A 26,647-nucleotide genomic window follows, 5' to 3' on the forward strand; every position below is an offset into this window, starting at 1 on the left:
CTGCATAGAAAGAATCTGGAATCCTAACACTGGTAGAGCGGCACCTCACATGGGGATCTAAGACCATCAAAACCACAGGAAAATGATCCGAAGTGGACACCCCAGCTGTAATGTAAACAGTACCACCTCTGTCAAGAGCCCAATCATCCACATAAAATCTATCAATCCGTGCATGTATAGGCATCTGCAATCTCCTATTTGACCAAGAAAACAAGAGAGAATGTGGCTGAGTGTGAAAAGCATCATCATGCCAAGCATCCCTGCCATTGTAAGGCATCCCACGCTGCTCTCTCTAGGGAGTGAATGCCACCTTCCCTACCACCCCTTTTGTCTGAGGGCATTTCAACCATGTTGAAATCGCCCCCTATAATCCAAGCATCTGCAATATGTGAACAAGAGAGCAGTTCCTTCCAAAAAAGAACACGATCCCCTCTAGAATTGGGTGCATAAAGGTTTAAGAGACCAACCTTATGTCCATCAATCAAAAGTATAATCCACTGAGCTCTGGAAGGGACTATGATCCCATGCCCAATCACCAAGGGGAATATAGAAGAAGAAACAGAAATGCAAGTACCTCCCTTGGTGCCCAAGGCAGCTGACCAAAAAGTGTGGCCTAAAAGAAGCTTATCCAACTTGGAACAATCCCTGGCATCCAATTTGTGTTCTTGAATCATCATAATGTGATGGGACCCCCAGTAACACCTAGATGAAGTTGGTTACGAACCAGCTGCTTGCGGCGGCCGTGAGGTACACCCCCGAGGCCCTGAACGTTCCAACTGACAATCCTCATCTGCTAGAGGAGGAGGCCGAATGGAAGATCCTACCCGACCATGTAGTGGAGAAAGCCGTCTCTTGCGAAAAATTCCTCCTATCAAGAGGAGGGAAGTCAACTGGGGAAAGCACTTCCCCCCTTGCTGAGGGGGAAACTCTGTCCTAGAAGAAGTGCTCCCCAAGCATGGAGGATACAAACTACTCCTCTGCCTCAAACTTAGCCAAGTCTGCCAGAATTGAAAATGAATTCCTGCGAAGTACCTCTGGCGCAGGAGTGTGAAGGAGTACCTTTGGCGCAAGAGTGCGAAGGAGCCCTGCGGAAGGAGGAGTGGAACCAATAACCCCCTTACCTCTGTCAGGTGTAGACAGATGATGTGGCCACAACTGCATGACCTCAGCCACAACTTTGTCATTGTTTTCAAGTAAAGCACGGGTCTCTGCAGAAAGATTCTCCCTAGATGAGCGCTCCTGTATCTGAACAGGGTCAAGAGTAGTCTCATCTACACATGGAACCAGGACAGGGATGTCTCCTATCTGAAGAGACGGGTCCGCGGCCCCGTCAGTGGTAGCCTGAGGTACTGGCTCACCAACTCTGATAGGCACCCAACGGGGGACGACCGAAGAAGGACATGTTGGCTGTCCTGTTCGCGCTGTAGAAGTACCAAGACGAGAGGCTGATGGTCCTAGCTATGAAGTCGAAGGTCTAGCCAACGGGGGACAACCAAAGCAGGACATGCTGGACTGTCCTGTCCGCACTGTAGAGGTACCAGGACGAGAGGCTAATGGTCCTGGCTGTGAAGTTGAAGGTCTAGTAGTGCGTGAGGCAGTAGGAACTGGTCGTGAAGAAGGTCCAGGTCGGGTGAAGCTATGAGGCACACCCGTGGATCTTTTTGGTCTTTTCTTTTTTCTTGGGCAATCTCTGGCAAAGTGCCCAAGGGTCCTGCAAATCCTACACTGATCCTGTCTCCCTGCAATCTCGACTCTCTATCTGAAGAAGGAGCCATCTGGACACTGAAGCATAATGTGGTCATTCGAGATGTTAGGGTCAGAGACAATGACCCCAACACACGGTACTCCATCGGACCTGACTGGCTCTGCTGCTGAGTAGGCATCTCAGGGAGAGGGGGGATCTTAGTAACCACTCCAAAGGCGGCTCCAATGGAATGTAGCAGTCGATGGTACACCTGAGGAAGGCCTGGAAATCTGATGAAGAGTGACGTCGTCCGACTGTCTTTCTCGACAGGATCAAACCCCAAAGAAAAAGGAGTCAAAAAAATCCTCTTGGAACCCAGTGCTAACGGGCTAGCCTGCAGCATTGTACGTGCTACCTCTGAGAAGTAAAAAACAATCTGGAAGAAACCTCGCCCAAGCAGACAAACATCTGTGAAGTGCCCTGCGAAGTCTCCAGGTAGAGTGGCGAGCATCCAGTCCTTGGACTGTAACCTAGAAGGGTGGGACCCATGGATGCGAGCAAAGAGCAATGTTGAGCTTTCTTGCTCAGTATCTTTTTTGAGCTGCTGCAACTCGTCTTTTGAGAAAATGATGGTTTTCGTGGCCGGTGGAAGTGGGCGAGGATTGTTGAAGGCTGGGCCATCGTCAGTCAAGATGTCAAGGCCGACTCGAAAACAAAAAGCTTCGTTCGGCCAACAGTGCTGCTAGGAAGGGCTAGGAAAGAAGAGGATAGCAGGGAGGGAGAGGGAGAGGGTGGGGGCTAAGGGGAGAAGGGGCAGCAGGGGAAGAGGGAGAGGGTGCAGGGGGCAGCAGGAGGGAGAGAAAAGAAAGAAAGAAAGAAAGATATATTAACGTCCACGGGAGATCTCGCAGGCCTATGGGACAAAGCACACAGAAAAGCGAACTCATACAAGCCTCAGTGGGCTGAAGCAAAGGATACGCTAGGACCCTTGCTGAGTACTAATCTATGCTAACAGAATGATAATCATAAACATAATCATAATCATATCATATCAATCAATCTATCCAAGCGCTGTGATGAAACTGAAGCGTGGTACAGTGATGGCTCTCTGGTGGGCTGCAAAAATATTTCGTATCTGCGTCTATTGAGATGTCTCGAGCTGTGGCGGGGGGCGCTGTCTTCTCACTCTCTAGACTCTCTAGGCTATGTCTAGAGTGATCCCTTGTCTCTATCGGTCTCCTCTGAGGAAAGCTGTGATAGGTTGGACCTCAATAGAGTGTACTATGGGGTCTCTCTGTTGCACATGTGGCCTCTACGTCCCTCTCTCGGCAATACTGTGCTGGCTGCTCATCTAGACTGCTATCATATCAGCTAGCTCCTCTTCCTCCACTCCATTGTGTCCGGGGGCTGCTGACTCAAATGTATAGAAGTCTGTGGCGTGCCACTGTGCCCGGTCTGACTAACCCCTGTTGCTCTTTGATCTATCGTAGAAGCGCCTCCCTGTGCTGTCGCATCTCCGTCAGATAGAGTCCGATACAGACCTGGTCATGGAAATGGATCAGTCGTGACAAAGGACCGAAGTCATTCCCCTCTAGGTAGAGACAGTGGTAGCATCCTCGAATCTCATAGTAGGCTGGGCAAACACAAAGGAAATGCTCCTTATCTCAACTGCCCCTAGTGTACATAGCATGCAGATCCTCTGCTCTCTAGGTATACCCGCTGCTCTCCGTGCCTGAATCCTCAGCTGATGGGATGAAACCCGTATCTGACCGATGGCAATCCTCAGTGCATGAGATACTCGTCTATCCTCCAGATACTAAGGTTTGATAATGAATCCCTCCTCTGATACTCATAGGAAGTGGTCGTAATAGAATTGGGTCTTGGTGGGGAGTTCTTGGTGGAGAGTGAGGGCAAGGGAAGAAGGGAGGGAGAGGAGAGGGTGTAAGGAGGAAAGGGGGAGGAGAGGGTAGGTGAGACTAGGGAGGAGAGGGTAGGCAGAGAGGAAGAGAGGGGTAGGGAGGAGAGGGTAGGGTGGAGAGGCTAGGAGAGGGGGGCGGAGAAGAGAGGGCAGGCGGAGAAGAGCTGTCCAAGTTTGAAAAAGGTCAGCCGGAAATTGGCTATACCATACATCGGTTGCATCCTCTAATGACGAAGGAAAGATGCGTAGAAAGGCATGCTCATTCTCCACACCTTTGGCTTTGCATGCTGTGAGAAACTTCCTCACATGAGCTTCTGCATCCTCATGTAGATGACCTTTGAACTTTTGAGTCTTCACATGGACTTTGTTGAGTAACTCAAGAAGTCTTGCTTTTTCTTTAGGACTAAGAACCATCGCACTCACCTTGGAAGCTGAGGCGAAAGAAAGAGCAGAAGGGCCTCCCGATGGAGCAGTACTCAATGTGGGTACTAAGGAGACATATGGTGGGATGATGAGACAACACCCTGTGTAGGAGACCGCCCTAGTGCAGATACTACTGATGTAGCCATAGTGGAGATAGACGGTACTGCATATGCTGCGGGCACTGCTGTTGCGAAAGTAGATGGTGCAGACATGGGGAATGTGGGGGTCAATAGGGATGCCGAGGCAGTTGGGAAGGAGAACGAAGGGGTGGAAGCCATGTAGGATGGATAAGGAGGAGGGAGGGATAGAGATAATCGCAACGGTAGTGACATATTCGAAGCAAAAGGTGAACCCACGGGTGCCCCGGATGTAGAAACTAGACTCGAAGGACCAGGGTTATGCATGGCAGACGAAATGGCAGTGGATGTCGAATCTGGCGCTGAAGTGGGTACTATTCCCGTTGAAGTGGCTGTAGTGGTTGCTATTGCTGATGAAGACATCATTGCAACAGGAGCTAAGGGGTTGTCTTGACCTTGATGCACGTGTGAGGAGCCCTCGTCCTTAGTACTTTCCTCTTTCACCCGTTCCCTGCTTTGTACTTCTTCTTCTCCGGAGCCGGGATCTGACCACCACCAATCTTGTTGGTCCAAATCGATGAGAGTCTCGATGAAGTTACTTGCTTTGGCTACAACTCCAATAGGTTCACTTTGTGCTCTTCCTGAGGACTTTTGCGAACTTCCGTCTCACGTTATGCTTTTTGTATCGAGTTTGGTCGGCCGTAAGTCTCCTCTTCACTCTCCTTAAGTACCTCCTAGTTCTCTCACTCGTCGCTACTTCAAGGGTATCAGAACTACTCGGCATAAGAACTCTCTCTAGGACCCTAAAACTCCACTTCCCTCTTGCTACTCAACACCAGGAGTGTCCCACCATGATCGCCATAAACTATCTGCATGAATGGGTTCCTATCCTTCTGGAGGTGTTACCGGAGGCCAAAGGCCACTGGCGTAGGAAGCGTGGGTGTTGCAATGCTCTAATACAATGGATCGCACGGAGTGCACGGTGCAGTGGTGTGCTGGTGTTGTAGGGTGTACTGCAATGAACAACGATGTACGAGTGCACTATGCTAAATGACAATCACATGAGAACCCCACAACATAAGCATAAGAAGAAACGTCGTCATACACTAGTGAACAATCTCCATATTAGAAAGAGACAGGAAGGATGAGAAAGTGACCAAGATGGCCAAAGTATGTATCACTGGACCAACACCTACATGTCACAAGTCGCAAGTCACAGGAACACACAGGTCTATCCCCATAGTAGATAGAGGGGTACACACAGGTCTCTCCACACTCTCCCCTTGGTGAGCTCGTACCTCCAGCCTCTATCTCTCCTCACACTCTCCTCTCTCCCGCTTCAATGCCGAACGCCGAATGCTCAATGCTGAATCTCCCCTCCCCTCTCCACCTTCTCCTTCATCCTCATCCCCGTGCCTTGGAGGGTCCCCTCCTCGCTAAGAATCTTTCCCCTTTCTCCTGATTGCGCCGCTGGCTTTCTTGATGGCTATGGTGACTTCTTGACTTCCTGACTCACCAGCCTCTTCTAGTCAAGGTGGTGTAAATACTCCATGTGCAGGTGAGCTAGATCACCGCACCACTAAACCACTGAACCACTGTGTAATTGTAAATACTCCTGACTGCTCCATGTGCTAAGCTCACTCTCCATGTGCGCAACTCTCGATGAGATCACCTTGGGCATGGTACTCCTGGTTGACCTGTGGTTGACATATGTCGACATGTGGCTAACATGCGTCGATGCATGGTCGCCTCTGATAGTACTCTTGGATGAACCTGTGTGGTCAACCCCTCATCTTGTGTGGCTGACCTGTTTTGACACATGGTCAACATGGGGTCAACGCATGTCCACGCGTGAAGATAGCAACTGCTTGGGGTGTCTCTATTGTAACACCCCCAGTAACACCTGGATGAAGTTGGTCACGAATCAGCTGCCTATGGTGGTGGCGAGGTACACCTGCGAGGCCCTGAACGTTCCAACTAACAATCCTCATCGGCTAGAGGAAATGGCTGGATGAAAAACCCTACCCGACTTGGTAGCAGTGGAGACAATCCTCTCCTAGGAAAGAATCCTCCTCTCAAGTGTAGGAAAGTCAACGGGAGAAAGCACTCCCACACCTATAGTAGGGGAAGCTCTATCCACAGTAATCTCAACGACCTGCTCTCCAAAAGTAGAGGGTACAAACTCCTCCTCTATCTCAAACTCTACCATGTCAGCCAAAACAGCAAAAGAATTCATGTGTGATGCATCTGGCGTAGGAGTACGTAAGACCCCTGCAGATGCGAGAGTGGGAGCAATAACCCCCTTGCCCCTATCAATAGGTATGGAAGGGAGAGCAGAGGAAGAGGACTGCTAGCGGAGCCAAGCACAAACTGATAGCATTTTTAGCAAGTAAGGCACAAGATTCAGCAATGATCTAGTGGGAGCTTCTTCCCAGGAACAACTGGGGGTATAGGAACAACCTCATCCATCTCCTTCCCGCTAACAGCTGGGGGATAGGAGCAACCTCATCAGCACAAGAAACAAGGATAGTAATATCTCTTGCCTGTGGTCGAGTGTGCGTGGCACCAACAGTAGTCTCATGAAGGGTAACTGGCTCACCAACTCTGACTGGCACCTAGCGAGGGACGACTGGAGCAGGACGTGCTGAAGGTCCTGGACGCGCTGAAGAAGGACCAAGACGAGAGGCCGAAGGTCTTGGGCGAGAAGTAGAAGGTCCAACAAGATGTACAACGTGTCGTGAGGTAGGTCCATGGGGCGCTACACCCGTGGACCTATTAGGCCTTTTCTTCTTCCTTGGGCAATCTCTGGTGAAGTGCCCAGGGGTCCTACAAATCTTGCACTGATCCTGTCTCCTTGCAATCTCGACTCTCTGTCTGAAGAAAGAGCCATCCGGATGCTAAAGCATAATGTGGTCATCCGTGATGTTAGGCTCAGAGACAATGACCCTAATCCGAGGTACCCCATCCAATCTGACTGCCTCTGCTGCCGAAGAAGGCATCCCAGGGAGAGGGGGAATCTCAGTAACCAACCGGAAAGCGGCTCCAATGGAGTGTAGGAGTCGATGAAAAGTGAAGTTGTCGGGCTGTCCTCCTCCACAGGGTCAAACCCAATGAGAAAGGTGTCAAAAAGATCCTCCTGGAGCTCACCCTTGACATTGTTTGAATGTCTCGTATCCCCAAGCCATGTCGATGTCATGTAAATAGAGGCATTGACAAGCTTTTAGTGAAGATATCCGCCACATTGTCCTCAGTGGAACAATATGTGAGATTAATGAAGCCATCTGTGATACAATCCCACACATAATGATAGTGATTTCTATGTGTTTCGTGCGAGCATGAAATATAGGATTGTTTCCAATAGCAATACAACTCTGGCTGTCACTGAAGATCGCAGTTGCGTCACCATCCTGAGCATGATGCAAGTCATGCAGAAGCTTCCTTAACCACATACATTCCATAGTGGCTGAATTTTTAGCTTTGTATTCTGCTTCTCTGGAGGAGAGAGACGCATGGTCTTGCTTCTTACTGAGCCATGAGATGCACGTTGAGGCCAATGAGAAGCAATGGCCTGAAGTGGACTTGCGGTCGTCAATGTCGCTTGACCAATCTAAGTCTGTGAAGCCACTCATGTTGATGTCACCATTTGATGCATAATGCAGCCCATAAGTAAGCGCATAACAGAGGACCCTTTTGGCTGCATGCCAATCCATGTGACAGTGGGACAATGCCGCATGAACTAAGAAAGTAACCCTGTGGCGCAATGTTTGACCTAGTGGAGCATATGCTGCCCACAAACTGTGTGTATAGTGTACCATCAAACGGCTCAGCCTTTTCATGCTTTGAAAGCTTGACTCCCTTTCCCAATGGAGTGGCCATTGGCTTACAATTCTCCATGTGAAATTTCTGCAAGATACCCTTGGCATACTTTGCATGTGACATGCATATACCCTCTTGGGTCTGCCAAAACTCAATGCCCAGACAAAAATGCAACAAACCCAGATCTGTCATATCAAATGACTGACACAACACAGACTGCAGTGCTGCAATATGCTGTGTATTACTCCTGTGAGTATTATGTCATCCACATAAAGCACAAGAATGATCAAATCTTAGTTCTCTTGCAAAACATATGGATTAGGCTATATATAAGTGTTTATAAAGCCTTGGGACAACAAAAACTTATGTATCTTGTAATACCATGCACGAGGTGCTTGTTTCAACCCATATAAAGCTTTCCTCAACTTGCATACCTTGTGCTCCTTTCCCTTAACCTCAAAACCTTGGGGCTGGTGCACATAAACTTCTTCCTTGAGGTCTCCATTGAAAAATGCAGGTTTGACACCCATTTGATAAACTGCCCAACCATAATGTGCAGCAAGGGAAATGACACTTTGAATGGTTGTCATTTTGGCTACGGGAGCAAAGGTCTCCTCATAGTATATCCCCTCCTTCTGAGCATACCCCTTGGCAACCAAACAAGCTTTGTACTTCTCAACAGTGCCATTTTGCATGGTACTTGACTTTGTATATCCATTTAGTACCCACAATATTCTTCCCAACTGGAGGATTAACCAAATCCCATGTGTGGTTCTTCTCAATGGATCTAATTTCTGATTCCATGGCCTTCTGCCATGCGGGATGTCCATGAGCATCCTCAAACCTCTGAGGTTCAATTTCAGCATCCATTACTGAGGCCATAAGTGCAAAGTTCACATGCTTTTGAGTGGACCATGTGCTGCTGGCCCTGGTTCTCCCCAAAATAGGCTGATCTGTGGTATCCTGAAGAGTCAACATAGCCCATTTTGGGACTGATTTCTCAGCCGTCCCATTGGTTGCACCATCTAGAATGGCATCCTTGCCACGACAATGGTAATGCTTCCAAATGTTCTGAATATGGGGCTGTCCTTCCCCTCCTAGTGGCTGCGTATCGGGAACATGAGAGGGAGAAGCCTCCTCATCATGTGGCAGCCCATTTGTAGCATGAGAAGTGTCATCCTCAAAGTGAACTATATCGAAGGGGACATCATCATAGGGGGGTAAATGGTCAACATTTTCAGGTACTTCTGAGATCATTCCAGAGCATTTCAGCCATATCATTGAGGGGGGATTTATAGAGATATATACAATGATATGATGGTGTAGGATAGACTAGGACTTCGTATATTTTGGAGTTTTAGTGCGCTCTAGTACTTTGACTATATATATACCATGTACTTGTACTTCATTCAGTTGGAGTTCACTTGTGTTCACTTCTTGTTCTCTTGTGTTCACAACTCTTTTCCATTCTTATTCCTACAGAAGTAACACACTGACACTGGAGAATTTTCTTGGTGGTGGGAAGCAAGACAAGAACTGGGTGCTAGTGAGTGTGGCTCTGATACCACATGAAGGAGCAAATGGAGAAAGGTTGTGAGCATAAGTGAACAAGAAGTGATCACATAGAAACTCCAATAGAATGCTCAATGAAAATGAAGTACAAGTACTTGGTATATATAGTATCCAAGTACTACACACCAAAATAGACTAAGTCCTAATCTATCCTCTATACCACCATATCTTTGTATGTGTCTACATCCAAGGAGTGAATGCCTCCCTCTCTACCCTCTTTCTTATCTGAAGGCAATTCAATCATGTTGAAGTCACCTCCAATAACCCATGAATCTGCAATAGGGACTCAAGAGAGCAACTCCTCTCACATAAGAACACGGTTACCTCTATCATTGGGGACATAAAGTTTGAGAAAGCCAACTTTACGTCCCCCAATCATGAGAATAATCCATTGATCTCTACAAGGAATGATCACCGGTGTCCAATAACCAAGGGAAAAAAAGATTGCGAAATTGAAATGCATGTACCTCCCCTAGTGCCCAAGGCAGATGGCCAAAAGGTGTGACTGAAAAGAAGTTTGCTTGACTTGGCACAATCTCTGGCATCCAGTTTGTGTTCTTGAACAAAAAGAATATCAATGGGCCCCCCAGTAATACCTGAATGAAGCTGATTATGAATCAATTGCCTACAATGGCGATGTGGCCACCCCCAAGGCCTTGTATGTTCCAACTAACAATCCTCATTGGCGCGACAAAGTCGGATGGAACACCTTACCTGACTTGGTAGTTGAAACAAAACTCTGCGGGTAGAATCCCTCCTACCAAGGGGAGGAGAATCCAAGGGAGAAAGAATCCCTACACCTGCAGAGGGGAATGCTCTGTCGTCGATAGGGATAAAGTGGAGGGTACAAACTCCTCCTCTCCAATATATGTCATATTTGCCACTACAAAGAAGGGGCGCCTATGAATCCAGCCTGGCAAAGGAGTACAAAGAATCCTCGCACTCAAAGAATGTGAAGAAGAGGCAACCCCCTTGCCTCTATCGAGAGAGGTAGGCTGAAGAGCAAAAGAGGCAAGGAGCTGCACTAGAGAAGGGCCAAGACTCTAAAAATCAGAATGAACATCATCATTGGTCCTATCCAAAGGTCGATCTAAGGTATCTCTAGCGGGGAGTGAGGCACTGGATGGCCCCTCATGAACTGCCTCTGGTGGATTGGGGGCAGGGACATCTGTAGCCATGACTAAAATGAGAATATCACCCGCTCGAATCTATGGAGGGTTGGGAGCACGGGAGGTGTCCTCCTGTAAAGAAGGTGGAGGATCAATTGCCCTGACTGGTACCCAATAGGGGGCAACAGGTGCGGACAATGTTGAGAGTCCTGGATGCGCTGCTGCTGTTGGGTGTGTCATTGGAACATGCCTACTAGCCTGCCTCAAAGGTACAGGGTGACGAGAAGTAGATGCCAAGAGAGCAGTACACCAAAAGGCCGCTTGGGTCTTTTCTTATTTCTTTGGAAATCTCTAGTAAAGTGCCCAAGGGTTCTGGAGGAGCAAAGACCGCTTGGATCTTTTCTTCTTTCTTTGGAAATATCTAGTAAAGTGCCCAAGGGTTCTGCATATCCTGCATTGATCTTGTGTGTTAGTAATTCGACTCTTTGGCGAAAGGAAAAAGCCATCTGGATGCTGAAGCATAATATGATCATCCATGATGTTAGGGACAGAAATCAGGACCCTAACTATAGGCACCCAATCGGACCTAACTACCTCCAACACTGCTGAAGCAGGCATGCCAGGGAGGGGGGGGGGGGGGGGGGGATCTCTGTGACCAAACCAAAAGTGGCTCCAATGGTAGGAAGGAGTCGATGTTACACCTGAGGGAGGCCAAGAAATCAGATGAAGAGGGATGTAATCTGATTGTCCTTTATAATATAGTCGAAAACCAAGGTGAAGGGTGAGAGAAATATCCTCCTAGGGCCTAGCACCAAGGGGTTAGTCTGAAGCACTGTAGCTGCAGACTCAGGAGTATCAAAAACCATCTGGAAGAAGCCTCGTCCCAGTAAGCAAGTGTTGGTAAGATGGGGTGAGAGATCTCCCGGTAAAGGTACGAGCATCCAATCCCTAGCCTGTAACCTGGAAGGGTGGGACCCAAAGATGAGGGCAAAGAGAGAAGTAGAGATTTCAAGCTTTACATCCTTGTTGAGCTGCTACAACTCATCTTTAGAGAAGATGCCTTATCTCGCGGCTGGTGGAAGCAGTCGAGGATTGTGGCTGAATGAGAATCCATTCGTCAATCGAGGCGAAAGGCCAATTCAAATGCGGTGAAGTCCGTCCTTCCCAAATTTGCTGCCATGGGAGAGGTAGAAGAGGAGAGACAGGAAGGGGGTGGGCTGAGGAGAACAGAGGGAGGGGGGAGGGGGAGAGGGCTGAGAGGAGGTAGGGAGAAGCAGGAAGGACCTAAGGAGAAGCTGAGGTGTAAGGGAGAGGATGAGGGCTGATAGGGAGGGGCTGAGGTGATAGGGAGGTCTGAGGGGGAAGAAGGGTCCGAGGGCCGAAGGGAGAGGCTGAGAGAGAGAGGGATAAGCTGATACGCTGAGGGGGGAAGGGGCTGAGGCGGAGGGGCTGAGAGGGGCTGAAAAGGAGAGGCTGAGAGGAAGTTGGAGAGGGAGAGGGAGAGGAACTGGGAAAGCTAGCTAAATCTGCCTCTGAGAAGCCACAATCTCTGCAAAGGAAAGAGCCTCAAAATCGAGGCTGGAATTGAGAGCCTGCAGGCACACCAAGGAGCTGGGAATTCGAGACAGTTCAAGCTTCAAAAGGTGAGCCAAAATGTATGGCCAAGTACATCCCAATGTATGGCCCAAACAAGCAGCATGACCTCGTTTTCTGGCCTTGCTATCAGCAGCAATGGTGTGAAACTGGAGCAGCAGCAGTTGCCGAATCAGTCGAAGTTGGAGCCAGCACCTGTGCAGCCCATTGTACAGACTGAAGTAACCAGGTGTTGCGAATTTCGGCAGCAGCACACGTGACAAATTTAGCTAGGAGGACCAGGGGCTGAGCTTGAAAGGGAGGTAGAGCCTAGGGGATGAAGGTAGGGGAGAGAGGATTGCACAATGTGGATCTGTTCTAGGTCTTCGTTGGGATTCAGGATGAGATGGTGGTGACCTTGGGAGCCACCGCTTGGGCTGAGTCTATACCTAATTTGGCTAACCATGTATGAAGAGTGTGTCACATCTCTTATCTGAGTAGCCAATGACTCTACTTGTATCCGTGTATCCATGGGATAAAAGTAGTGGTATCTACCTCAGATCTCATAGTAGCTGGGACATCACATTGGGACATCTCCACCTCATGTGTATCACAAAGGGTGCAGAGCCTCAGGTCTTTGAGGTGTTTCGGGGCTGCATCTTGCGACCTACCTCAATCTGAAATCTATGATGAGGTCTTGAGCTGGCCCATGGTCATCCGTACTGCCTTGGAGGAGAAGGATCTGTAGGTATCCTAGTATGGAATGAAGCCGTCCTTGTTCAGTTAGATAAAATGCTCCCTTACTTGGTCCCATGTGGCTGCATGGAATATTCCATATCCTATGGATGTATGCCTACCATATTTCAGTGACGAAGACAAGAATCTCTAAAACTTATAAGAATGAAACATTAAGAATAAAACTTATAAGAATGAAACAGTAATGAAAAATAAGAAGGATCTCTGAATTGAGATAGAGCAAAAGCCAGTTGGATAGCAGCACATGGGCATTGATGTTGTGTTTGCTTGTAGGGGCTGTGTAAGGTCACGTATGTGTACCAACGATGTTCCCTGGTGGTAGAAAGAAAGAAAGAAACTCTATTAATGTCCACAGGAAACCGACAGATCTATGGGACAGCAAAAAACCATCTAGTACATCTGCTTGGGGAGGGCACATGGCAGCTCCCAAGGAGTGCAAAAAAGGCAGCTCCCTGCCTTAGGATCATCTAGAGAGAATCTAGAATTGAGTATTGCATCTTAAGAGGGTTCAATTGTTGCGACTTGGGGAGGCAGGCGCTGTCCATGAAACTGAAATAGCAGAATCTGTCTGCAGATCAGGAGGAGCTCTTCGTGGCTGCTGAGACGGTGGATAATCCTTATGCCCTGTTTTTCCTTTCATGGTTACCTCACTGCTGGTATATTTAAGAATTTGTGGAGATGTGCCGGCCAGGCCTTACCTCAAGAGTATGTAGCAGTGGATTAATGGACTTGCTCTACGTTTAATAAACGACAACTGTGTCTCAAAGCTTCAACATCATCATGCACTCACCAATGACAACCATGATCGCCTTTGCTTCTTCCATATTTGGATTGCTCTGAGAGGTAATTTCCAGTTTGCACTCTAGAAGATGCCATGTGCATGCAGCAAACAGGTTATTTGGGAGGACAGGGTCAAGGACAAAGGGATTATCCCCCAGAATTTGCTATGGACCATACATACCATAATGAGCCGTTGGAATAGTTGTTTGGTCTATTCTCAGGCTAAAGATAAAGCAAGAGCGTTCCTCTGGGTGTGAATTGTCGCATTTTCTTCCTTCATACACGGTATGGTACGAGGTGGCTTTACACATCCAGTTGATGTTCTTTGAGTCTCTGTTGTGTCATCAGTGGACAGAGACTCTGCTACTCTGGCTATACAGCTCCGGCACTTCTATCTTTTGAAATTAAATAAATGCATTTCTTTCCAAAAGGTCATTTTGAGAAAAATCTAGAACCAGGAGTGAATGAGAAAGGGAAGCATTAAAATTTTAACAAACATCTTGGCTAGATTTGACAAAGAAGTCATGGGCACAAATGAAAGTGAGCTAACTTTCTGTTACGGGCTCGCTTTATGAGGCTTAGTGAACTCTTCTTTATCCAATCATGTACATCAGGGATGCCCTCATTCCTTTATGTTCAAAACGATTTCTTTCCGCTTCCACATGCATGTGGTGATTTGGATTATGTAGGTTGTGCATATCACTCATTTGAATGTGCTCCCCTGGATCTCTGTGTCCAGACTACATGGAGTATACAATTGCAGAGTACACCTCTAAAATATATGAAGGATCATGGATCTTTCAACTTGAGAGTTGAGTTTGGATCCCATACATTATACAGGACCAGTCATGGTATCTTTCCTTCGTCCCTTGGCTGGATGCAAAGAATCACTATATCTGACTCTCAGGGAGCCATGACTCATGAGATCAGCAGCAACAAGCTGAGACAGAAAACATTTGAACAGACTTCTTGTTGTACGGAAGACAGCCAACAGATTTAAGTTTGAATTTCTTAGTACTACATGTGCTCAATCCATGCTTAAGCCTCGATCTGTAGCTTCAATATTGTTGTAAAAAGTTTCGCTGTAGCCCAGCTGGCTAATTATTCCAATCAAGTGGTGTCCTTTGCCTGATCCCCCTTAGTTTCTACAAAAGAAAAGATGCAGCTTGTATGTAGATTGTAATTCTTTTTCTAGACTCATTGAATACTATTTGCTTGTTCAGAAATTCATCCTTCTTATGTGGTTGTGGAAAATTTTCTTAGCAAATTGGCAAAGCAAATCAGGCGTGAGGAGGGGCCCGTCTGGAATAGGCTTCTAAATGAGAAACCGAGGCAAGATCTGCAAGGATTGCGTCAAGAGGTAATCATAATTAAATGTGGAGATTCTTGAATGTTGCATTTTGCCAAAGACATATGGCATAGGCTATTGCACTGCAGCTTATTGGTAGAATGTCAATTTGATTAGGTTTGGGAGGCCAAATTTATGGAATGTACATTCAGACCTCGAATAAACCAACGACCACCAGATGAAGAGGATCTTCGGTACAGTCGCTTTGATCAGCTCTTTTGGGATGCTGAAAACCGCCGGAGGCGTCAGGCAGAATATGTACAATGGTTTCCAGAGGGGTGAGGCAAATAAAGTAGCATGCATTTATTTCTATGTTTGTGTTTCTTCTTTTGTAGTTAGTCCTTGTGAATTTCAGCTGGAATACCAATGCAAACATTTATCCCATCATAGTGTGTATTGTTTTGCCTTTACCCTTGCCTGATACAAACTCCTTGCAGAGTCACATTTCGGCCCATGATCAATAGATACAATAAAAATTCTGGGAGCATTGATGAAGACGGGAGATACCATGATGGGAATGTATTTGAAAGACTCATGCAATATGCAACAAGGCTGACAGAGAAAAAGAAAAGGATAGAGGGGAAATGTTGTAAACCGGTGGACTTATCAACTGGCCAGGAGCTGTTCAGACCACAAACAGGGCGCAAACCACTAGCTGAGGCAAGACATCCTAATTTTTGGTGACCCAAGATCTTGAAGATATTCTTGATTATTAATAGAATCATTGGAACTCCTATCAATTTGAACAACAGGAAAATATGTTCCCCGGTTAGCCTCTTCAAATTTTCCTGATTATTAAGAAAACTACTGTTTAATTATGTTAGCCAACAATAGGAAGAAAGAGAGTGATTTGTAGAAAGGACTTTTGTTAGATAGCGTGCAAAGAGAGAGGTAGAGGGAATAATGGATTCGTCTAAGGTCTCCAACATAACAGAGAGAGTCAGACAAAGAAGGGAGTAGTGAGGCTCTAAATCAATTCCTTGAGCAGCAGAGGATTCAATATAGGGTTTTACAATTGAGGAGTTTTAACCACCCAAAAAGTAACATGGATTGTGTTAAAGGGGTTTCCATATTCTTTGAAACGTATGAGAATCACAATGAGGAAGGTTTAGAACTAGGTTGCCTGTTCCTGCCCAAACTAAAATGTTCACAGAAAGAAAAAGAAGTACAATTATAATATAAAGATCGCCCAAGGACACTTGCTAAAGAAAATAAAATGTTGTTATTGTTGCACTGTGCTCATGCCAGTTTTATTAGATAGCAATATGCACTTCAATACTTTAAACTTTGAGAACTCTATACCATTATAGGCTCTTCTATCTTTTTCCTATATGCCCTTGTGTGTTTTCTGAATAAAATACTTTAATTTATGCAGAGAAACGCAGCTTCCTTGCCTATTGGTGAGTTCCTATATCAGCAAAAGTTTGAACTTGAAAATAAAAAGAAGACTTTGGCTGCAAAAGACTTGGAACAAAGAAAGGAGCGTGCAAATGGACATTACGTTGGCCAAAGGTCTCAACAACTACTTAATCGTCTCAGGGAACGCAGACTCCATAAATTATTTCAGTACCTTGACAAAGATAGGGTTTGTGTCCAAACCTTCAAATTGTGTAGGAAGGTGCAGCAATGTAAAAGATTTGATCTCAAATCTAGTAGATGCAATTGATTTTCTCCATAATAAAAAGGAAAGGTTTTCATTTAGTATGAGAAACCAACCTTGGCTGTACAAAAATGTAGCTCAAGGCCAAAATGACATGGCTGCACGACCATAAGGGGTCATGAGAACTTATGAAAGATAAGTAATTTAGAAAGAATAAACAAAGAAAATCCTAAACTAGACAGCGAACAAACACCCAGGCGGAGAATTAAATTATGTAGGATCATATAATGTAGAGGATTAAGTCCTAATTCCAGGTCACTAAGAAAGCCTTATGCCTATCTTTGGCCATTCTCCAATCATCTTGGATACCCTGACCATCCTACAGTATGAAGAAGATCTACCTTGATAAGTGTTGAAGTATCTGAGGTATATGGGATAGGCCACAAGCAATTAAAGGCAATAGGCCTTCCAAATGTTCCACTTGACTAAAACTGCAATCATCTCCTAAACTACGTCTACAATGTCTTACAAACAAGGGTATTTAATATTCACTCAACATAGTTACCATACGAAGGTGAATTTGCCAAGTCAATATCCCAAAATATTAATCATAAAAAAAGACTTGCTAGTAAGCTATGCCATTATTCTGTGAGTAAAGGGCAGCAAGAGGAGTGGCAGGATGAACCCACATTCAGTTAGACAATAGAAGCCCTCTAACAGCCCCAGAGACAATGCATCTGATTGCTGGCTGAAAATGCATCCAATCACCTAGATAAACGTATGACTCCTTTGTCATGCACAACTCACAATGAAAAACAGCTACAATAACAATGAGGCTCAGTGCAGGCGCTTCACAGCTCGTCAAATCAAGCAAACAGTCTTGTTTTGGATGTCAACAAGGTGCAAGTGTGCTCAACAATGCAAGCAGTTGTATGGCCATGATTACAGTGGTTCAGTAGTTGTTTCTGTCTATTGTCTGGACCCCATGTGCAGCCCATTTGTTATACTGAGATCATGCAGGACCAGTCACTTAGTGAGGGGATGACATGGTCACAAGGATGACACAAGTCATGGCGATGACATGGTCACAAGGATGACACAAGTCATGGCGATGACATGGTTGCAGGATGACACAAGTCATGGCGATGACATGGTCGCAGGATGACACAAGTCATGGAGAGGACATGGTCACCAGGATGGCATAGTCACATGTGGTATAGTCATCAGGAGGACATATCACCCAAGCACATGGTCATGCGTCAAGGGTCTTCATGTCGCGCAGTCACGCTCTGCCAACCTCTGCAGACCTGACTCATTGGTGGCATAGATGTTCATCTGGCGGTGCCTTGTCAGATACAAGGTGGCTGTAGGCAGTGCACATGGAGTAGTTACAATGCACCGACTTGGCGCAAGCTGGCCGTTGCAGGAGACATGAAGAGACTCAGCGGCAGGATGGCTAAGGATGAGGGGACAGCCAATAGGAGAGAGGGAGGGGGTTTCCCATCCGAAAGGCGAGGGTGAAGGGGGGAGATGAGGGGGATAGGGATGCATTCAGCATTGTAGGGGGATTGAGAAAGAAAGAAAGAAAGTCTATTAACATCCACGGGAGACCAAGAGGTCTATGGGACAACATGAAAGCCATCTAGTACATCAGCTTAGGGAGGGCGCAGGGATATTTGGACATGTGCTAAGGTATCACTAAAAGATTCATCTTCTTTATACCATCCATCTAGAAGCCCCCCAATTTTGATTTTCAAAGCATTATCCTTTCTAGCTGCATGTTCTTTAATCTCTTCCTGAATATCAGCTTTGTTGACCTTTGCATCAAACTCCACAGTCACTTCTTGCTTGGTTGTTTGCATTTCAGTATGAACTAGATTCTTGACTGCAGAGACTAGTTGGGGGGTAGGGGGGAAGCATTGCATGACTTTATAACCTCGTCAATGACTTCCTTCTCACCAGGTCCTTCCAAGACTTGAATTCTAGCTATGGCATCCGTTAGCTACATCCTCAGCTCTCTCACTTGATCCTGTAGGAAGTAAATTTGTTCATGATATCCAAGAATTGGTCGGTCAAAAAGACCACCTCGTTCATATATATGTGCATACAGGGAAGGTGTCCTAGCTGCCACTGTGGAGTATCTGGCTTTGTTACTGGAGGCTGCTGGAGTGGAAGGGGTTTTTCAAGAGGAGGAAGGTAGGTTGGGCCATGCTTTGCTAACCATATCTCCTGTTACCCCCTAGCTGAGCTAACCCCCTAGTTGGGCTGGGGGTTTAGCCCAGTGAGGAGAGGCTACAGGAGGAGGGACGGAGAGGCTACAGGAGGAGGGGCAGAGAGACTACGGGAGGAGGGGCAGAGAGGCTACGGGAGGGGGGGAGCGGAGAGACTACGGGAGGGGGGGCAGAGAGGCTATGGAGGGGGGGGCGGAGAGGCTACGAGAGGGGGACGGAGAGGCTAAGAGAGGGGGGGAGCGGAGAGGCTACGAGAGGGGGGGGTGGAGAGGCTACAGGAGGGGGGGACGGAGAGGCTACAGGAGGGGGAGCGGAGAGGCTACATGAGGGGGGGTGGAGAGGCTACGAGAGGGGGGCAAAGAGGCTATGGGAGGGAGAGGCGGAGAGACTATGGGATGGGGGGGGAGAGGTTGTGTGCTCTCCATTGTATACGGTGCTCATAGTGAGATGGAGAGAGGCTAGAGCTACGAGCTCGCCTATTGCATTGTTATGGTGTATAGCTACTGTTGCATTGTTGTGGATGAGTGATCTTTGATCTCTGTTTGGAGAGACTAGTGTACGAGGATCCCTTCATTCTATGATATGCACTTGTTCGCGTTGTGCTCTTGTCTACCGCTTTCTCCGTTATCTGTTATTAGCGTTGTTCCTTCTTATCTTCTTTCTGGGTTTGTTGTTATTGTTCTAGTACTCAGGAGTACTCAACACTCCATAGCATCTTCAACTAGTGTTGTGTCATAGGTTCACGCATCACACAGTGTAGTGCAGCTGAGGTAGAGTTGTGTCATAGGTCTGCGCATCACGCTTCTCACGTCAGTGGCCTTAGGTCTCTAGTAACATCTCCGGAAGTGAGCGGACCTTCCCCTCAAACAGTTTATGGTGATCATGGTGGGACACTGCTGGTGTTGAGTAGCAAGAGTGAAGTGGCATTTGAGGGTCCTAGAGGGGAGAGTTCTTATGCCGAATAGTTCTGATACCCTTGAAGGAGCTAGTGAGAGACCTAGGAGGTACTTGAGGAGAGTGGAGAGAAGACTTCTTGCCGACCAGACTCAATACAAAAAGCATTATGTGAGATGGAAGTTGGCGAAGTCCTCAGGGCGAGCACAAAGTGAACCCATTGGAGTAGTGGCCAGAGCAAGCAACTTCATCGAAACTCTCATCGATCTAGACCAACAAGATCCCTGGTGGTCAGATCAGGACTCTGGAGAAGAGGAAGTACAAAGTAGAGAGCAAGTGAAGGAGGAAAGTACGAAGGACAAAAGCTCCTCAGGAGCTCTTCAAGGTCAAGAAAGCACCTCTTCTCCTCTTGCAACAATGTCTTCATCAATAGCCACTTCAACGGGAGTAGTGCCCACTTCAGCACCCGACTTGACATCCAATGGTCAAGCTACTATTTCTTCTATTTTGCATAACCCCACTCCGTTGAGTCTAGTTTCTACATCCATGATGCATGTGGGCTCTCATTTTGCTCCAGTCATGTCCCTACCCTCTACGTTGCCGTTACCATTATCTATGTCCTTTCCTACCACATATCCATTCTTACGAACTTTCAAATTGGATAAGTTCGAACATATGATTGTCCAGGAGTTGTCCACTGACACTATGAAGCCTAGGTAAAGCATCTCTGAGATGTACACAAGGATGAGGGTTTTCGCTGCCAAGATGACCCTTTGGGATTTGTGTCTTTGTATTACCTGAGACCAAGATTCAATGTCTTTATTGTAAGCATCCATTTTTGTCTCAAGCTTTGACTCACTTACTACATGACCTGCCCTTGGCTGGCTTTAAGATCCTCTAGCATCTTCTTCAAAGCATCATTCTTAGCTTCTAGAGTCAAGGCTACCAGTGTTCCTTCGTCTAAGCTCTTGCATGTTTGTCTCGATAGCTGTGAGGTTGGAGGCTTATTTTTTCACTTCTGTAAGTATGAAAGAAACCACCCAGAGTAAAACCCCTAGGTCGAAACACATTATGCAAAGCATGAAAAACTCAAGGCATCAAGGACCCTACAAAGCTTAAAAGAGCTAGAATGTGGCTAGAAATTTCAAACTATGCCAAAGCGACATTTAGACAAGAAGGCGACCCGAACTTATAAACATAGTGGAGGACCCCAATGATCCCTGCCCAAATGACCTTGGTCTAACTACACTCCCCAAGGCAATGCTAGATAGACTCAATAACATGCAAACATTGTGTGGGCAAGAAGGATCACTCCAAATTTCTCCCTCCATGCAAGGACAACGAAAAGAAAAGAGTGATCTTCCCATTTTAAAAGACCTCCAACACAACTCTATAAATCCAGGCTAATATGAAAACCCATAGAATGGGCTGCTTTGGGTGGTTGCCAGCTAATGATGCAGATCTGAAATTCCCTTGCATTGCTAATTGTGAACTAGAAAAAGAGGATGCTTTTGGAATGGTTACGTGCTACTATCCAAGAATTTTAATGGGACACCCATACATCCATTACATCAAGTTACCAACAGGAGCAATTTGTGGATTGAGATAAACATGCCTGTTACTGAATAATTAGTGCTCCTTAACTAAACCCATGCGGCTTATATGAATTATCATCATTATGCGTAATTAATTGTCAATTCATAGTCCCATTGTTTAATTACGCATTCATAGTCATCATCACACATATTTTCGCACATAGTCCTATTGTTTAATTACGCATTCATAGTCATCATCACACATACTTTCATAGTGATATGCATGGATAATGTTTCATGATGTATGTATGCATATGGCGATTGCTCTCATATACATAGTAATCGAAACATAATGATCATGTCTATCTTATGATAACAATTTATACGTGCCTTACCATGTTCATAAGGAAAAGAGTTCATAAATGAAATCAAATTGCAACATAGAAGCAAACTTACGAAACATATGCAACAAAATAAACTCATGTTGCACGATAAATGGGGGGACCCCACCCCAAGGGGACTTTATTCGCTTGCCAAGGATACATCCACTTAGAACCCTTGATCAACCATCAATACAAGATTGATTCCTTCATCTTTAGCAAGCCACACATGAATTCTTCATGATCTTGCATGATTTCTCATTGCATCATCCATGTCCCACTTTTTTTCCTCCTTGGGAAATCTCTAGCAAAGCGCCTGTGGTTCGTGTATATCTTGTACTGATCCTGTCTGCCTACAATCTCTATCCTCTGGCGGAAAAAGGATCCATTTGGTCGCTGAAGCATGATGTGGTCATCCGTGATATTAGGGTCAGAGACAATTACCTCTAGGCACCACCCCATCGGCCTTAACCGCCTTTGTCGGACAAGAAGGCAGGCCTGGAAGGGGGGGAATCTTTGTGACCACTCTAAAGGAGGCTCCAATAGTGGCAAGGTGCTGATGGTACACCTGAGGAAGGTCGGGTAGTCACAAGCTCAAAACTTGGAGTGAAAGGTGATAGAAAGATCCTCTTGGACGCTAGCACCGAGGGATTAGCCTCGAGCGCTGAAATTGTGGCCTTAGGAGAATTGAAAACCACTTGGAAGAAGCCTTGACCAAGTGCACATTTGGTAGATGAGGAGCAAGGTCTTTCGGAAAGGCTGCAAGCATCCAATCCTTGGCTTGTGATCTGGAAGGATGGGGCCCATGGATGCGATAGAACTTTCTATCTCCACATTCTTTTTGAGCTGCTGAAACACATCTTTCGAGAAAATAATTGTTTTTTCAGCCAGTGGAAGCAGACAGGATTGATTGAATGTGTATCCATTCATCAATCGAGGTGAGGAGGCCGACTCGAACACCGTGAAGCTCTATTGGACACTCCTTGCGATAGGAGGGGCTGGAAAAAGAAGAGGCTGAGACAAGGGAGTGAGAGGGAGAGAGAGACTGAGAGGAGGGGAGCAAGGAGCAACAAGGAGTTGCCCGACCCTATAAAATCTGCCCCACAGCGGACTTAGACAATGAACGACTTGTGTTCCTGAAGATGTAGAGCATGTAGAGATATATACAATGATATCGTGGCGTAGGATAGACTAGGACTTAGTCTATTTTGGAGTTTTGGTGTGTTCTAGTACTTGGACTATATACACCAAGTACTTGTACTTGATTTGGTTGAACATTTCAGTTGGAGTTCACTTGTGTTCACTTCTAGTTCTCTTTTGTTGACAATCCATCTCCATTCTTGTCCCTGCATGTGGTATTAGAGCTGTCAATTCAGCCTACCTACTTGCTTCTCGCTCTCCCACGTGCTCCCATTGCACTTTTGTCGCAAAGAACTCCTAGACTTGCTCCTGTTTAGCTCAAGCTCCTCCTAATGTACAAACAGGCCATATAGGCCCATACATCCCGCTTCAAACAGTCTGTACAATAGTACGGATTGTTTGTCGTGCAATCTGTACAATAGTACGGACTGATTGCCGTACACTTCGCCTGCCCACAATCCATCATCAGCTGCATTTTCAAGCTCCCTGTAGGAGCCGTATATTTCGTGTCAGCCCGTCCGTACAAGTGCCTTGCGCTACCAGCCCGTATGTATCATTGTTGCTCATACAGCCTGCTCTCCGGATCTGTTTACCTTGCTGCAGCTACTCCCGTTCACATAGGTGCTCCTGTACCAGCCCGCACCCTCAGCTGTAGCTCTTGCAATCTGCATTGCACAAGTTTCTTGCATTTGGCATTGCACAAGTGCTTTGTGATTCATAGTGCACAGGTGTCTTCTGTGTACAGGTGCTTTTGGAGAGTTTGGGTGTTCCCACATGTGTTTTGGGACAGTTTTGGGCTGCACATTGAGTTCAAATTACTGCTCAGGTATTGTGCATTTTGAAGCCAAGCGTTGGCTGTAAGTTGATGCACTTTTGGATGCCTATTGAGCAAGAGTTTGCTATCGCACTGTGAGCCATTGTTTGGTTGAGATTCAAGCTGATTTTTTGAGGGAAAAGTACATTGCATTTTTGCTAGTGTTTGCCTGTGATTAAGGACTACTTTTGGGGCAGAAATACAGTGCTTGATTGCATTTTGTATCCCGGAAAGGATTGAGGTTTGAGCAGAATTTTTGGAACAGATTTACTGCTATTTCAGAGCAGCCACTGTCAGTGAATGCCATTGCAGTGATTGCATAGTAGTCAGTGGTCTTTCGGTTGTCCATTTGCTGTCCTTTCTTTGCAGGTGCATTTGCCTTTATTCTTGAGCTCGCAATCATGTCTCTCAATGATAATTTTGGTACCATGAACTGAGGCAAATAAGTTGGATGGACCCAACTATGCTCTGTGGTCGTTTACACTCAAAAATATCTTGGTTGGAAAGGGCTTATGGGACATTGTGAATGGGGATGAGACTAGACCTGGTGCACCTAGCTCTAGTGCATCTTCCACTACCACTCAAGGTTCTACTGCCAGTGCCCAGGTTGTTGCCATAGAAGATCAGAAGAGATTTGATCGCAGGGATGCCCAAGCTTTGTCTTTGATTGCATTGTCTGTGAAGACACACATTAAGTCCACTATCAAGTCTTGCAAGACTTTAAAGGCAGCTTGGGATAGATTGAAAAGTATGTGGAATGTCATGAATGAAGCAAGAAGCATTGCCTTGCACAATAAGGTTAATGACTTGTCCATGCAGGAAGGTCAGACTATTTAAGTGCATATTGCAAAGATTACTGACATTCGGGATGAGCAGGATATAGAAGACAAGCAATTGGTCTCTATCACCCTCAATAGTATGGCTTCCTCATATGATACGTTTGTTACTTCCTTGACAATTATGCTCAGGGCTGCTCCACTCACTTTTGTGAAGTTAGTTGGCTTGCTTTTACAAGAAGAAACGAGGACTTCCAATACAGCCCGTTCCTCTAGTCAGAGTGAGCAAGCACTTGCCACTCATGGAAAGGGTAAACTTCAGAAAAATACCAGCCATGCTTATCATTCCAAGAAGGAGGGGAATGCAAACATCCAGCGAGGGCTGTCCACCCAATCATCTCCCAAGGTAGGTGTGCAAGCCTGAATGCATCCAAAAAAGAAGTCCTTCCAAGATTCATGCCCAGGCATGAGACCCCTCACCACCACCTTACAAATCAATGCCCTGCATTGTAGGTCCGGGTCAATGATATTAAGGCCCCCCTTCACATGTATGGAGAATAATGGTCTCCTAGGCCACCCTCGCTGCTACAACATCTGCCATGCCATCGAGTCCACTCCATAAAAAATTTTTGATTGGTCTAATAAGCTAAGTGATGCAATCTCTAGACCGGCACCAGCATGAACACACAAACCAGGCAATGGCCAAGAGAACCTGGTTCACTACCACAACTCTAGATGCAAGGTCAAGTTTGGCTGAGCTTCAGAAGAGAAGCTTTTTCCTTATACTCTCAAGTATGGGGGTAAACTGCTGTGCTGGAGAGATGCCCAAACCTACCTGGCATCCCAAATATCTGACAGGAACACCCCTCTGAATCTAGGAGAAGCCAATGTCAACTCCCCAGCCTAGAGTGTCCTCATTGCTAATCCAAAATCCAAAGGATTTATGCGAGTTAATGTGTGCTCCTGCAGCTGAGCAAAAGATATCCAAGACTGTCCGAAAAGCATCTAGTGATTGCGAGGAGACCTCAATAAAAATGGCAGTGTCATCAGCCAACTCATAGTCTAGAAGCTCTTGCTCCTGTCTCAAGGGGGGGACGAGCATTTTCTGAGCAAAATCTTCCGAGCGTTCGAGCAAAGGAAAAAAAAAGCTTCCAACTATATAAAAATATGGCAAAAATAGATCCGAACAAAACATGGTTTCCCTTAGAAATACGCAAAGTATTATAGCAATGCCCATTTTATACAAAAATCTTTACATGAATCTTTTGGAATGGTGAGTAACATAATGGGATGACTTTTGAAGAAACCCACATGTAGAGTAGACTTCTCTATGAAAATTCCCTTATGATTCTTCTTACAACTTTTACTTAATAGGGGGTGACATTGAAAACCCCCTCATGAAAGGGTTTATCCAAAGAAACCTCATTGAAGCAAGCCATCAAGGTAGTTTCGCTAGCGAAACCCCTTTGAAGTAGGTCTTCCAAGGTAGTTTCGCTGGCGAAACTACCATGGACAACACTTTTAAAAGTGGCATAAGTTTCATATCGAATGTCCAAATATAGTCATTCAGCCACTCAAATTGATCAAAAAACCCCATTTGAGAACATCTACGGGGTTATATTTTGAAAAATATTGCATATATAGTATTAAATATTAAATCTTTATTATAAGAGTGATATATAAGCCCAAGTTAATACTTATTTATAGTAATTTAAACTTCTTTAAAAACACATCCATAAATATCTTGTTATTTATGCTATTAAAACACTAGAAAGCTCTTATCATATTGATATAAATGTGTTTAATAAGTGATTATATATGTATAATATTATTACATTGAGAGTGATTATGAGGGATGTTCCTTAAAGGAATTATTTTTCAACACTTTTTAAAAGGTAATAACAGGGGTACAAAGGATGTCTATGAACAAGAAAATTTATGTTATGTAAAATTGAATGAGTGACAATTCTGTACATTTTTATGATAAAGGGATCTAGTTCTAGTGAAAATAAAAGTGTAAAAACCATGTTTCCTAAGGAAATACAATTTTTTAAATCTCTTGGAAAACACGCTCGGATAAACCTACTCATAGGTTTTTGCTCGTAAAATTGATGCACCCTCTCAAGGGCAATCTCAGCCCATATAAATGAGCCTGAGATCTAAGAAAGATACTTATAGCTTCAGCCACAAAAAGAAAAAGGAAGGGGGCTAAAGGGTATCCC

The 26,647-nt window shown here is 45.7% G+C and overlaps 1 protein-coding gene across 1 annotated transcript in view; it reads left to right on the forward strand.

The window, feature by feature from the left end:
- Positions 1-26,647, forward strand: part of LOC147901227 (uncharacterized) — a 190,672-nt gene that overhangs the window by 85,860 nt on the left and 78,165 nt on the right. The window contains exons 7-10 of the mRNA XM_087376355.1: positions 14,971-15,067; positions 15,173-15,333; positions 15,493-15,715; positions 16,431-16,640. Coding sequence (XP_087232481.1) covers positions 14,971-15,067; positions 15,173-15,333; positions 15,493-15,715; positions 16,431-16,640 — 691 coding nt within the window. The remainder of the gene's footprint in view (positions 1-14,970; positions 15,068-15,172; positions 15,334-15,492; positions 15,716-16,430; positions 16,641-26,647) is intronic.

The sequence above is a fragment of the Dipteris shenzhenensis genome, chromosome 6 (assembly GCF_047967505.1).
Source record: "Dipteris shenzhenensis isolate YYH24624 ecotype China chromosome 6, Dip_SZ_1.0, whole genome shotgun sequence".
Taxonomy (NCBI): Eukaryota; Viridiplantae; Streptophyta; class Polypodiopsida; order Gleicheniales; family Dipteridaceae; genus Dipteris; species Dipteris shenzhenensis.